The 15681-nt window shown below is 37.8% G+C and overlaps 1 protein-coding gene across 4 annotated transcripts in view; it reads left to right on the top strand.

Annotated features, from left to right (window-relative positions):
- The window catches only part of spata17 (spermatogenesis associated 17), a 301239-nt gene that overhangs the window by 25681 nt on the left and 259877 nt on the right, over positions 1 to 15681 (top strand). For all 4 annotated transcript variants that reach the window (XM_078229776.1, XM_078229779.1, XM_078229778.1 and 1 more), the window contains exons 5-6: positions 5420 to 5523; positions 9617 to 9740. In XM_078229776.1, coding sequence (XP_078085902.1) covers positions 5420 to 5523; positions 9617 to 9740 — 228 coding nt within the window. The remainder of the gene's footprint in view (positions 1 to 5419; positions 5524 to 9616; positions 9741 to 15681) is intronic.

The following is a 15681-nucleotide window of genomic DNA, read 5'->3' as shown; positions in this document are numbered from 1 at the left end:
CCTCATATCAAATAACAAGTACAAGGAGCTCATGCACATTTTGTCAATAATATTGAGACCTTCCCATCAGTTGCTTCTGCCATTTCCCCTCCCTTCACCTAACCTGTCACTTTATAAGTTCCCCAATGCTCTCGCACTGAACTCACATCATTCTCCAGTTTCTCTCCTCATTTCCTCTCATACTATCTTTGAGTTCATCTTGTCCATGAGAGCCACCTCCTGCACCCTTGATCTAACTCACTAACCTGCTGACAATGCAACTTTCCTTCCTGGCTCTCATATTAATACATATTATGAGCACTTCCCTCTCTCCTCATGTATTGTCCACCTATCCTTCAAATCACCCATCATCACCCTCCTCAAATAAAAAAACACCTCTGTCCTTGAAAACTATGACCCCCCCCCTCCCCTTTCCTGTTCAAAGTCCTTCAGTGTGCTGTCACCTCCCAAATCTGTGCCTATTTTTCCCAGAACTCCTTGTTTCAATCCCTTTCATCAGGTTTTCCACCCCTACCACTATACTGAAGGCTCTCGTCAAAGTCACGTGACAGACTATGCAACCGTAACAGACAAAGGTACACAATCTCTCTTCACACTTTTTGACCTGTTTGCAGCCTTTGGCAAGATTGACCACATCATACTCTGCCAGTACTTTTCCATTTTCGTCCAGATGGATGAGACTGCACTCACTTGGTTTTATTCTGACCAATTTAGTTGAAGAGCGTGGAATGGCTTCTCTCCCCATTCTTACACTATTGCCTCTGGTGTCCCCTAATAATCTATCCTTTGTATACCTTTCTATTTTTGACATGGATGCTGCTCTTCAGCAACAACATCTGAAAATATAGGGTGAAATCTTCTGAAATTAGTCACTGCCGGAATGGTGGAACCATTTTTTTTTTTCAGTCTGGAATCCAATTTGCCAATGCTTGGGCTCTTCTGGGGCTTTTTAACTCAGCTACAGCAATAGCATCTCACCTCCAGGCTGCCTCATCAGTTAGGGAGGGCAGGCAGGCAGGATGACACATCTATTCTGTCAAAGAAAGGACTTCTAATTAAAGGATAATGGCATGGGTTATAAAGGCTCATAATGTGGAGATGCCGGCGTTGGACTGGGGTAAACACAGTAGGAAGTCTCACAACACCAGGTTAAAGTCCAACAGGTTTATTTGGTAGCACAAGCCACTAGTTTTCGGAGCGCTGCTCCTTCACCAGGTAAGTGGGAGTTCTATTCACAAACAGGGCATATAAAAACACAAACTCAATTTACAAAATAATGGTTGGAATGCGAATCTTTACAGGTAATCAAGTCTTAAAGGTACAGACAATGTGAGTGGAGAGAGGTTAAGCACTGGTTAAAGAGATGTGTATTATCTCCAGCCAGGACCGTTCGTGAGATTTTGCAAGTCCAGGCAAGTCGTGGGGGTTACAGATAGTGTGACATGAACCCTAGATCCCGGGAGGAGGCCGTCCTCATCTGTGCGGAACTTGGCTATCAGTCTCTGCTCAGCGACTCTGCATTGTCGTGTGTCGTGAAGGCCACCTTGGAGAACGCTTACCCAAAGATCAGAGGCCGAATGCCCGGGACCGCTGAAGTGTTCCCCAACAGGAAGAGAATACTCCGGAGAAGATGTCATAGCTTTTCCGGAGCCTTCAACATGTCATTGATGAAGACGAACATCTCGCCAAGGCCATCCCCACACCCCCACTTCTTGCCTTCAAACAATCTCACAACCTCAAACAGACCATTGTCCGCAGCAAACTACCCAGCCTTCAGGAGAACAGTGACCATGACACCACACAACCCTGCTACAGCAACCTCTGCAAGACATGCCGGATCATCGACACGGATGCCATCATCTCATGTGAGAACACCAGGTACACGGTACATACACTTGCAACTCGGCCAATGTTGTCTACTTGATACGCTGCAGGAAAGGATGTTCCGAGGCATGGTACATTGGGGAGACCATGCAGCCGCTACGACAACGAATGAATGCACACCGCTCCACAATCACCAGGCAAGAGTGTCCTCTTCCTGTTGGGGAACACTTCAGCGGTCACGGGCATTCGGCCTCTGATCTTCGGGTAAGTGTCCTCCAAGGCGGCCTTCACGCCACACGACAACACAGAGAGTCGCTGAGTAGAGACTGATAGCCAAGTTCTGCACACATGAGGACGGCCTCAACCGGGATCTTGGGTTCATGTCACACTATCTGTAACCCCCATGACTTGCCTGGGCTTGCAAAATCTCACTTACTGTCCTGGCTGGAGACAATACACATCTCTTTAACCTGTGCTTAACCCTCTCTCCACTCACATTGTCTGTACCTTTAAGACTTGATTACCTGTAAAGACTTGCATTCCAACCATTATTTTGTAAATTGAGTTTGTGTCTTTATATGCCCTGTTTCTGTACAGAACTCCCACTTATCTGATGAAGGAGCAGTGCTCCGAAAGCTAGTGGCTTGTGCTACCAAATAAACCTGTTGGACTTGTAAAGGCTCACCAGCACTTGGCTTTATGAGCCTGGCCTGCATTAACCACAGGAATCAAGATGACATGGAAGTCCTGCTTTGGGATCTGAGGGGCTGCAGCAATCTTTCCCAAGGTTAGGAGGAAGAGGACAGCATTTCCAACCAAGCAGACATAGTTGAAAATTGCCAAGCACGTCATCAATAGAACCTCCAACTTCAAGACAATGTACCAAGAGAATCCAGAACCTCAGGAGGTTGTGGAATGTGAGTGCCATAACACTTTCAAGTGTTAGGGCTTGTTCCCAGAGGTGCTAGATCCTTGGTGCATCTAATGAATGCCTAGTCTTGAGTTGCTAGATCTGTTCAAAGTCTATTCTATCTAGCACAGTGGTAGTGCCACATATCAAGATGGAGGGTATCTTTAATGTGAAGATGGAACTTCACCGCCACAAGAACAGTGCAGTGTGACTCTTGCGAATACTGTCATGAAAGGTGTATTTGCGGCAGGCAGGTTGGTGAGGATGAAGTCAGGGATGGTTTTCCCCTCTTGTTTGTTCCTTCACCACTTGCCACGGACCTAATTGAGCAGCTAGTCCTTTAGGACTTGGTCAACTGTGCCATTCTTGGTGATGGACATTGAAGTTCCAGAGCCAGAATATATTCTGTGCCCTTGCCACCATCACTGCTTCCTTAATGGTGTCCAACATGGAGGGGTACTGATTCATTAGTGGGGTGAAGGAGACAGTCCTTGATAATTAGAAGGAGATTTCCTTGCTCTTGTTCAGCCCCACACCATGAGACTTTGCCAATATTGAGGGCTCATAGGGTAACTCCCTCCTGACTGTATACTACTGTGCTGCCACTTCCACTGGATCTTGGATCTTTCTTGCTGATTCGATAGGGCAAATGCAGTATTGGTGATGGTGGTATCTCGGGCATTATTTGTAAGTATGATTCCATGAGTATGACGATGTCAGGCTGTTGCGTAAATAATTTGTGAGGTGGCGCTCCAATTTTAGCACCACCTCCCAGATGTTAGTAAGGAGGATTTTGCAGGGTTGTCAGGGCTGAATTTGTCGTTATCGTTTCCAATACCCAAGTTGATTCCTAGATCTGTTTTCATTCTTTAGATTTTATAGTGATTTGAGACAACATTTCAGAGAGCATTTAAGACCAGGTAAGAGTGGCAGATTTCCTTCCCTAAAGGCCATTGGTGAACCAGATGGGTTTTTACGACAATCGAACAATTGTCTTTTAATAAAAACAAATTACTGCGGATGCTAGAATCTGAAACCAAAAGAGAAAATGCTGGAAAATCTCAGCAGGTCTGGCAGCATCTGTAAGGAGAGAAAAGAGCTGATGTTTCGAGTCCAGACGACCCTTTGTCAAATTGTCTTTTAATTCAAGCTTTTTAGTGACCGAATTCAAATTCCATCATTTGCCATGGTGGGATGTGAACCCGGGTCCCTGGAGCATTATGCTGGGTCTCTGGATTACTAGTCCAGTGAAAATGCCACCATGTCACCAACAAAAACCCTCCAATATATCTGCACTCTTCTAATTCTGACCTCTTGAGCATTGCTGATTTCAATTGTTCCAACATTACTGGTGATGGCAACAGTTTGTCATTTATTTCATTGCTGTTGGTGCCAGCTTACAATGACTACATAACTACAATGATTACACTTCAAAAAAATATTTCATGGTTTGTGAAATACTTTAAGATACACTGAGATATTCATTTTAATTGAAAGTACTTTATTTTATATCTTTTTATTGTAATTAAGTTACTTCTTGTATAGTAACAAATAAATAATTTGCAATTCCTCTATTAAATATCCTGGAATTAATTACATTGCGTATCCAATGTACCCCGTGATGATGGCTCATCTGCACGCCCAAGAAGGAAGTCAAGTCTTCAGAGAGAACTTGGAACAAGGAAGATGGTGAAAACTTACTGGTGGTGCTTCTGGAGTGGATCTCCCCTCCACTTTATGACCACAACTAATAATAGAAGTCTAAGCCACCTCAGTCCTGCTGTTCACGGTGGTTAGCACTGGTGTCTCACAACGCCAGGGACCCGGGTTTGATTCCTGGTTTGGGTCACTGTCCGTGCGGAGTCTGCACGTTCTGCCTTTGCCTGAATGGGTTTTGTCCGAATGCTCCGGTTTCCTCCCATGCGGGTTAGGTGCATTGACCATGCTAATTTCTCCCTTAGTGTACCCGAACAGGCGCCGGAGCGTGGCAATTAGGGGATTTTCACAGTAACTTCATTGCAGTATTAATGTAAGCCTTCTTGTGACACTAATAAATAAACTTTAAACTTCCTGTTTAAATTCCTCCATCCTCAGCACTTATCACTGTACTTTTAAAAACATTCTGAAAGTTCAAGTTTTGAATCGTCTTTCCAACTCGCATGCTATACCTGGACAATTACTCCTTTAATTATTTCATCTATTTTTATTTTCCTCCTTTGTACCTTGGGATATCTTCTACATTAGAAGTGTTATGCAAATGAAAATAGCCGTTGTTTTGTTAATGGTATGGAATGTGATGACATTTGAAAGCCAACTCCAGGCTAAATCTTGGGCAAAGTAAATTCTCAATTCTTGTATTGGTTTGCTCCTGTGGTTTATTGCAAATCTCTACTGCACTGTGCTAGCAGTGGGAGGCTAGGTGTATTTTTTTGGGTGGAAGGGATCGAAAGAAATTAGAGAGTGACCATGTGGAATTATAGAAGCCAATGGTAGATAACCCCAGGTTGTAAATGCTGCATGACATGGCAAGTCCATAAAAAGAACAAAAAATAACTTGAAAATGCTTTTATGGATATTAATATGGTATAAAACCTATTGTTGTGTTGAAAACCACAAACTAAACTTGCATGTTAATTCTTTAAGTACTTAAGGCACTAACTCACATATTCTTAATTACATTGCCAGATCCAGAAAAGTTGGCGTGGATATTATGTTCGAAAGTGCATCCATAATTACTATGACATGAAAAAATATTTCAAAAGTCTGAGCATGAAAAATCAGATCATAAGGTAAGCTTCTGCATTTTAAAATGTAATCCCATAGTCATGTTTTTTTAAAATCTATACTTGTTTAGAAATTTACGTCACAAAGATCCAAAGAATTGCGAAGTAATATGAGAATTGAAAATAGATACATTTCACAAAAAGTTAGAACCATATAAGATTTGAAATATTATGTGTAAATGTCAAAAGTGTGTATGATTAATGAGACATTCACAACAGATGATACAGTTTGGCTTCTGGTTGTTTGTCGATTTTTAATTTCTAGTCCCATCTTAGAATCACTATAATCACTGCTAACGCCACTGACAAGATGCAATGTCCGCCTTCCTTTAATTGAGTATTTACATCAGAGGATGTGATACTGAGTTATGTAAACCAGGAAATTACCAGAACCAGTTCTTGACCAGTGCTGAGTTAGCTTATCTTAACCATGGAAGTATTGAAGACACTTCAGGCTAGACAGGGAGAAAGAAAGTTATTTTGGGGTTTATTAGTGGAAAGTCATTCTGTATGGCTGTTGGACAGTTATCTATGTTGCATGGTATGTTGCAACTCATTTTCTAAGATCATAAGCAAATAATGTTCGCTTAATTAAGGTGCCAAAGTCTGCTCGCAGATGCGGAATCATATCCCAGCTTTTGTCAGTAGCCCAGAAATGTTGGTGTGATTACATGCACGTTTCTTTTTCAGACAAAATAGATGTTTGACTGTGTTTTACGCCAGTTTTGCACTGAAACATCATTGCTCATAAATTTCCATGATCATTTGCACAACTGCCAAGATATGTCTGCCAAAATTCTCGGTCACCTACTTAAATAACTCTGCTAGCTTTGCAAAACATGCGCTTACCAATGTTTCCTTTTTTTAATGCAAATAATGTTCTACCATAACATCCAAAAATCTATGTGCAGTACAGTCAAAGGTCACCTGATTTCAGCATAAGTGAATTATCTAGAGCTCGATAGCAATTTTCTGTTTTTTTTGGATAATTTATGGGGCCAGTTTTACTAAGTGTTCTAAGTCATAAGTGTAGCAAAATCTTTGTCCCATGCATTTAGATGGACTAAGTAGCTGGGGTGGTCTTGCCAGTGGTCAAATCTCTATTTTGCATATTGGAAGTGGAACAACTGAGATGTGATTCTGAGAATGGCTGTAGAGTACAGCCCACTCGCTATTGACCCTATTGGAAATATTGCAGTTGTGCCTATTTTTTTTCATTTGGAAATACGCAATTGAGATCTGCGGGATGTTTAGGCACTGCATTTCAGTGGTCAAGACTGGTGTGAAAGCTAGCATAAATTTTGAGGTAATTTCTGCATAAATGTAATCCAGGGAATTCCTAAATAGTTCCTTCAAGAGACGATGGCAGAAGACTGGATAAAATTCTTAGATAACACGCACAAAGCTTGCAAGAAGAGCATTTTGGTTATGTGACATATGTCTAATTAACGAGAAAATACAATTTTTATATATTTAATATACTTTGTAGTAGTGTTAAATTATGCAATATTTATGGCATCACACAATGTAAGATGAAATGGGCTGTATAATGGATGCAGAATAAGTTACCTTGGTGGATGACTGCACATGGTGCTGTTTAGAAGACCATCACATTAGCAATAAACCGTGAAATTTAACAGACAATATCGTACAATTTTCAGTAACATTCTATTGGGAGAAAGAAACTACTAATTTTCAATGTGAGCTGTTTATATCAACTACACTTACCTGAACATTATATTACCCTCTTTGTACAGTACTTAATATGTCTTCAAATTAAGACTTGTGTTGCTACAGTGATAAATTGATCTGATTAATATAAAGGCTGAGTATGCAATTGGTAAGCTTGTACACTTCTAACCTCTAGCTAGATGTGCAAAAAAGAGACCCGTGTTTGGATCAAACAAATGATATCATGAAATTAAAAATTAGCTGCCTGTTGCTGAGTCATGACATTAATAAAACATTATTAGCTTGAAGCTCAGAAAAGCTGCTGTTATTTATTGCAAAAGTCAAAGCAAACATTTTATTCATGTGCACAATCTTGAAATACTTTCTTTTAAATTGCTCTGATTTATTCTGGAGGGGACCTGACTTGGGAATACTAAAAGTAACATAGTAATTGCATCATAGAAGATTGTTGCTTTTAGTCAGTTCCTTGGATGGAAATATTGCAGAGTCCATCTTCTGATCATTCAACTTCCTTGCAAAATCACTTAATGAAGTTAGGAGACCCAAGTTCACTATCATAATTTTGAAATGCAGTTTTGCACAATATAACAATTTATCACTTGTCAAGCAGACAGTTTTAGTTTATACATTTAATAAGGGCATCCTTTAGTATGGGTAATTAGGACTGAACAGTTTGCATATTTACTAAATGCAGAATGTCATTGCCACCACGGCCTATTGCCTACATGAATTATTTCTCTATCTGTGTTAAACAGCTGTGCAATTATTACTGCCATAATCAGATAATTTCCCCTATGTAAGTTTTCTCTTGTGAGGCAATTAACTTAACCCTCTAAAGTTAAACAGAATCTTTACATAAACACATATTTGTCTGTGATTGGGGATGGATGATTCTAGTACAAATTTAAATGTGAGATAAGTTGCATATTTGTATAGATATAATTCAGGAACCTAAGGTTCATATATGTACATTTACCTGAAAAAGCAAAATTGCATTTTTAAAAAAATCTGATATTTACTGTTAAGATCTTTAAAATTGAGTATTTATTTTGAAAGGATTAAATATTTAATAAATTACAGCTTATTTACAATTCCAATTTAATTATATTTGATTAGGATATTTTAGTAATACTATTTTAATTAGATTGAAATGCATTATGATAAATCAAAACCATTTTTAAGCATTGAAAATTGACATTTAAACACATTGAAAGCAACTGTGCAGAATATTTGAATTTAAATATATTAAAAGTTTGAAAAAAAATATTTTTCTAATATCTTAAGAACAAGCTACACTGTATAAATTATCTATACCTTTTTATATCCATTTTTAATATTTCTGATCCGAATGAACACTTTGACAGTTGAAAACAATCTTTTGGGTTTTTGAACAACTTGCAATATTTTATTTGAGTGTGTATATGAGATGTAATTTGGTATTAAATTAAAATTTATATAAATGTGTTTTGTTGCATAGATATATATCAAATATTTTCATGACAGCATGCAGAACATGTGTAATTAAAATTGTAAATAGTGAAAATTGTGTTTTGTACAAAAGGGTAAAACATTTAATTATCAAAATTTGATAAAATCTAAATAAGGATTATGTAATCTGTTTACTTGACAAAATATTTTATCAGATCAATCTGCTGTTCATTTGTTTAACTTTATGTTTTGGCATATGAGAAGGGTATTTTTTTTGTCCCCCTTTATATTGACAGTGATGACAAATCCTCTTTTAGAATTCATTTTTAGTTATATTTCATCTTGCATAAATATTATTTTAGTACAATTAACACTGTTCCTGTGATGGACTAACTATTAAGAAATGTTTCCTTTAAGGACACAGAGGTGACTGATGTTGCAAACACCTTGGACCCAGTATTGAACAGATCCAATGATGTTTGTTGGGACCTAAACAAAGCAAGAGACAGAGCTTCTTTCATTGAAAATAAATTTGTTTGGGCTTTGCTAATCTACTTAACAGTTAATAATGGGTTTGAGATGTAGGTCAGAAAAGGTCATGTTTCCAGGTTGCAGTACAGTAGAAAAGGTGTGGTGAGTACAACTTTTTGATCTCCAAGGCCTGAAAAACTATACACAAACATAATGGACTATTCTTTAATTTATTTCATAATAAACAATTTCAGAAGCAGGATTGTAAAATGGGGTCATGCTGCTGTAGGTAATTCATCTATTGTGCAGTTTAGCCTAATGTTGATTAAAAAATACACCTCTGAAAAAGCAGAGCAATGTGATTTTTAAATGTCAATATATTCACTGTTCTAACCTTGAATAAAATAATGTGCATAGGAGTAATTGAAAAGTATTGAAACTCAAGGAGTTGCTTATAAATTTTGCTTTGTTCAGTTGATGTGCATCATAAATCTCTGCTTAACTGTAGGAAAGAACTGGAGGAGTATGAAGAGACAAAGAAGAAGGAACGGGAAAAGAAAGCAGTAGAAGAGGAAGAGAGGAGAAAACATTACGAAGCCCGAAAGATGCATTACCTCCTCAGCACTGAGCAGGTCTGTGTACCTGTCCTGACAGCTTGCATAGTCGCCTGGGTCCCTGCCTGACAGAGATAAACTATCAGGCTGAATGGGACATGACTTGCTGAAATGATATCACAAAGACAATACTTCGAGTTCAATTTAGTGCTTTTCTATTGTGGAGTGCAAGCACCATGACTACTAGGTGACAGCATCTTCATACAGGCAGCATCAGCATTGTTGGCAGAAAGAGCCCAAGTCAGCAGTTTGATCTGCTGGCAGATAACACAACAGGAAGGGCATAACCTCAGCCTAACAACTCATTTTGACTGCCTCGTTTTGTGTTGTAGTATTGTCAAGCACTAGCCAACAAGCTGTTAAACTAAGATGGTAAAGCATTTTTTTAATTGTCTTATCTTTTTTGCAACTGTTTCAGCAGGGTAGAGTTCCGAAGCGTAGGTTAATTGCAACTGACAGACTTGTTTTATGAAGGCTGCTTTAGGTTCATAAAGCAGCCGCTTTTCAAAATCGATGTGTCTAGAAATGTCTGGAAGAATTTTTTGATGAGTTGCTACGAGAAAACAAAGCAACCTCTGTTTACATAGTATATTTAGGAGAATGGGTAGAAAAATAAAATGGTAAAAGGGGTGCAGGACCATTTTTTTGTTGTCTAGTTGCTGTTCAACCGATGCAGTGCTTCACCCTGTACATGTTGTAAAGAAGTCAATTAAGTTGACAGGGATAGAAAGCTGAGCTTATATTTCAAATTACAATTACACATTAGAAAAGTACACAGTTTTTTTATTTTATATCTTAATGTATAGTGCATCAGTAATAGAAGTAGACTGCCTATAATTTGGGTTCCATAGAGAAACAGTAATCTTGCAAGGGCTGAGATATAAATCAGGTAATTTATATGGTTTGTTCATTCATGAATGAACCCTAACAAATATGTGCTGTATCAGACATTGGTAGACTAGAGAATATTATGGTCAGAAAAGAAATACAAATATCTAATGTTTGCCCAATGACTGCTCCAGCATTATTGTAGAGCTTAAAAAATATATATATTACTGCAATATAGAGGACCTGTTTTTTTTTTTGGGGTGCACCTATCTTTCATAGAGATCTTTACATGTGTAATATCCTTGCATCTCATAACTGTAATTTCTAGAAAGATATTCCACAATTTTCAGTTCATACATGGGTTTCAAAACTATCACTTTTTTACCAAGCATATTATTTAACCAAAAAAAAGGAAGCAAGCCAACATGGTATGTAAATGAATAAATAGCACACTTTGAAGCAATGTGACTAAATGATAAGAAAACGAGAAGAATATATGTGAGCCATTTTTACCACAGCACAGTAAAATTAAAAACCCCCAAAAGAAGCTGAAATACTAGCGGGGAAAACATCTACAAATGTACAAAATAATAATATTAGTAGGTCACATACAGAGATATGCGTTCAATATTTTAAAAATTGTAAAATACACATATATTCTGTAGGGATTTACTAAAGCTTAATATATTTTTTAAATCTCAGATTTATAATCACATTTTTCATCAAAATGTTTGCAATTTTTCAACGAAGATACAAAAATAAATGCAATCAAGTTAATGTTACTTATTCTGTCCTCAGTAACTCCTGCGCAAATGTGCTTTTTTTAAAAAAATAAATGTGTTTTGCCAAGTCACCCAGTCACTGGGAGACAATCACTACTGACACCTGGGTGAAGGAAGATCATGTCCAAGGGCTATAGCTTTCACATCAAAGAGCCTCTCCCAAGATCCCAATGCATTATGTCATGAGTTATTTTATAAGGAGGAGCCCCTCAAGGGTGATTGTATATCTAGACAGATGAAACTTTGGTTGTGGTTTCATAGAGGTGTTTTGAGATCAGGAGAGGAACAGATTTTGTTTTCGATGCTTATCCCCAAAAAGACAGACTTCAGACCCATTCTTAAATACCAAAATGCTGAACAAGTTCCCCAAATACAAAGTTCAAGAAGGTCATCCTACCTATGCCTCTAACCTTTCTATGAAACTTAATAGCATTGCATAAAACATAACAAAAATGAACTACTTCCACACAGCCATTAGGGATGTCAAAGAAAGTTTTTTATTCAAAGAAAATCTGACAAGTCCAAGGTACTGTTCATTAGATTAGCCTCTCTAACCAAGCTTTCAAATGCCAAAAGATGATGATTGCAACAACAATTTGCATACATGTAACACCTTTCATTTAGTAAGATGTTCCAAGGTACTTCACAGGAGCATAATCAGACAAAAAATATACATCAAGCTAAAGGATGAAATATTAGGACCAGTGTTCTGGCCAACGAGATACATTTTAAGAAGCATCTGAAAGGTGAAAAGAGGCAGAGATGTTTAGAGAGAGAATTTTAGGGCTTAGGATCTAGACAGCTGAATAGTGGTGCACAGCCATCAATAGTGGTGCAAAAGAAGTCAGGGATACAGAAGAGATGAAAATTAGAAGAATGCAGAATTGGGACATCAGGATGAGAGTTTTTAATTGAAAGAATTAGTAGACTCGCAGTCAATATAGGAGCATGGGTGTGATGAGCTATGCACCAGTACCTTGTTAAGTGTACTTCAGTCTTTAGAAAGAAAGAAGTTGCATTCATATCCCCAGGATATCCCAAAGAGCTTTACAGCCAATGAAATAATAAGTGGCCAATTCTGATCCATGTACCACAGAAAGCTGATAACGTAGTGATGTGAAAACAAAATAAAGGTTAAAAATAGCTTTAATTATAATTGACCACCTGAACATGAAATTTCCTGATCAGTCTACCCAAGATCAACGTAGCCGGTGGAGATGTGGTATTAGGATGTTTACAGTAGTATTTTGGCAATGTTTTTATAATTTTAATTGGTTATGCCTCCCCCACTTAGTTGACAGATTGATACAAGAAATTTAGATACTATTTCAATTCACCTCCCATTTAGCTTGAAACTGGGAGCAGTTTTGACAGAACTGTAATACTTCACTTTCCAGTCTCAAGCAGGTCAATGGTTGCCTTCTGATTCAGAAGTAATTTATCCTACTTCTGATTCCATGGCTACTATTATGATATAAATTGGCCTTGACTAGACTGGTAAGTAAATTTCATGCTCAGGTAGCTGATCCACTTGCCCAATCTGGCATAAAGGAAGGCAATACTTCACCTTCATCCTAAGGTGCTGCCGTTTTTTATTTTTCTCTGCCTCATGGTCACAGGTCTCCAATCTACTTAACTTTCCATTGATATGCTGCCTCCACCGCATGGATATTATTAAAAAGAAAGGGATATTTAAAAATAAACACATTATTACAGATCCATCTTTTAATGCATAATTCTCAACGCAGCTTTGAGAATCTGGTTGGTAGTTTAGTCCTTTAATGCCAGCTTGTAGACATGAACCCATAACTGGAGTCATAGAATCATATAGTGCAGAAAAGACCCTTCAGCCCATTGAGCCTGCACCGACAGTATCTACCACTAAAGGCGCATAATCCCATAACTGGATCACATTGTTCTGTATTGACAATAGTGTAGAACATTTAATTCCACTTTAAAAGCTGGTATGCACAGAATCTACAGAGTATAATTTCACTTAATGAATAAAGAATACATCTGAAAGTGTTACAGTAAAATATTTTTTCTTGGGAAATAATATTTTAAAACCTCACATATTTAAGTGCGACTTCCAGCATTTTTGTATTAGTATGTTCCTTGCATATAAACAACTATTTAAAAAACTTCCCCTACAAATGTATTGAGTAACTGCACTGGATAGAATGTTAACTTCTAATTTAAGCTAGGAAAATTCCAGTTATATGTCTACACTGTGCAGAATTGGTCAGTTCCAGCAAGGATAATTGGCTTCAGTGTTCCTGTTAAAAAAAATCAACCAGAGTTCATGTTATTGTTCACTTCCAGCAGAAATCACTGAATAGTGAACATGTGTGGGTGTCAAGTGAGAGCTAGTTGGGCTTGGTTGTGATGACCTGCAAAATCAAATTGTTGTACCTTATTTTGTGGAAAATAGTGTGGTGGATTGAAAAGATTCACAACTGATCTAAAATCTGCTGAAGTGAACACATCTCTGGCTGTAACGATCTTTATTCCAGTTAATAGGATGATTGGTCTTATATGATTAGGTTTTTTTAATAGACTGTTGCAAATGGCACAATACATGGGAGGGGTTGGGCACCCATGCACACTGGACATAACCTGCTGAATGCTAACTCTGCGTACAGCACTAGCGCTCTTGTATACTTGTCACAACTTTCTGGAGCAAGTTTACAAACCTGTACCTTCTGGCTCAGAGATGGAAAATTAAAATGCTAACATTTTACGTGCAAGGGCTTCGCTGAATAAGGACCTTTTGCATTAGGCACTGTGGAGCCCTTGCAGATTGTGCAACTATACATCTGAACCTTTTTAAGGAAGAGGCGATATAGCAAGAATTAAGAAACAATACATCTCTCAATGGATTTCATTATCATATTTCACCACATTTGACCTCCGGAGTAAATTGCCAGGAAAGCTAGCTCAAATGTGATTGTTACTGTGCTGTTCTCTTTCAGCTCTGATTTTACTGTTGTTGTTGGAAATAATGATACTCTATACAAATAAACCATTTTCTACTATCTTCAATGAACCGTTTTCAACTGTATGGCCAGAGTGTCAGATTGATTGTTGAAATCAGCATGCTTTGTTCAACAATTGATTTTGGATCCTAGTTCACTCATTGAAAACAGGCTCGCTCTTCACAGGAAGCGTGTTTTATCTTGGTGCTGTTTCTTGTACATATCTCCTGACTTTGAATTATAAATTCGTAAATGGGCCTTCATTATTGTTACGTCAATTTTCAGACTTGAACTCATTGTGAATGCAGTTGGAGAATATTTATATAAATTTGAGACTTTTTTTGTAGGAGGAGGGAGGAAAATAATTTGTGAGGTAGAAGGTGAAAGAAGAAGTAAATGATTTTCAATACAATAATACAGTGCAGTTTGCGAATATCAAAAATATTTCTGTAATTTTTAACTGAAAAATACATTAATCTCTGACTCAGCCAGAGATAATTGCAATTAAATTAGCAATGTTGTTCATTTTTAAAATAATTGCACTACATTTATATTAATGAGCCAAAATGTCATTATCCAAAAAGAAGTAACATCAGTTGTAGAACATTCAACAAACAAAAATGCGGTAAATGTACTCCTCTAATTTGAGAATTCAGCTAATGACACGATATAAAACCCTAATTATGCAGTGATGGATTTTCAAACAAGGAAGATTCTTAGTTTCAGCTATACTTTGTGCTGAATTAGTTCATTTTTTGGTGCGAGACAGCAGGAGAAATGTTAGGAAGAAAGGACACACCAGAGTTGATAGGAAGATAAACGTTAATAGGGAACTCCAATCCTATCTTATATCCAGTAACCTCAGCTGAAAAATGCAGGACTAAATTAAACTCTGATGCAATCCTCTCATGGCAATAGTCTGTTGATACTTACTTGAAAAGTTCCGTGGAATTATATCCCCATAGATTGAATATAAGATCACAGAAAAGGCAAATGGGGCCGGGGGGGGGCGGGGGGGGGGGGTGGTAATGTTATTTAATTATGCGTTTGAGAGAATTTGTAAACTTAGTTGAAAGGCGAGTTTGTCTCCTAAAGTAAAGCAGAATGTGCAGGAAAATTTCAGCTTGTCTAGCAGCATCTGTGGAGAGAGAAACAGTGTTCATGTTTTGAGTCCAAAAAAGAGCTATGTTGGACTCAAAGCGTTAGCACTGTTTCACTCCCCACAGATACCGCTGGACCGCCTGCGTTTCTCCAGCATTTAGTTTTTATCTCGGATCGCCAACATCGGCAGTTTTTTGCTTTTATTTTACTGCCTACTAAAGTGTTTCTTTAAGTTTTAAAAAAAAAATCCCTGTCCCTATCTTCAATCTGTTG

Source organism: Mustelus asterias, chromosome 15, assembly GCF_964213995.1.
Source record: "Mustelus asterias chromosome 15, sMusAst1.hap1.1, whole genome shotgun sequence".
Classification (NCBI taxonomy): Eukaryota; Metazoa; Chordata; class Chondrichthyes; order Carcharhiniformes; family Triakidae; genus Mustelus; species Mustelus asterias.
Note: the sequence above shows the minus strand (reverse complement) of the source record. Positions and strands in the feature narration are given on the sequence as shown.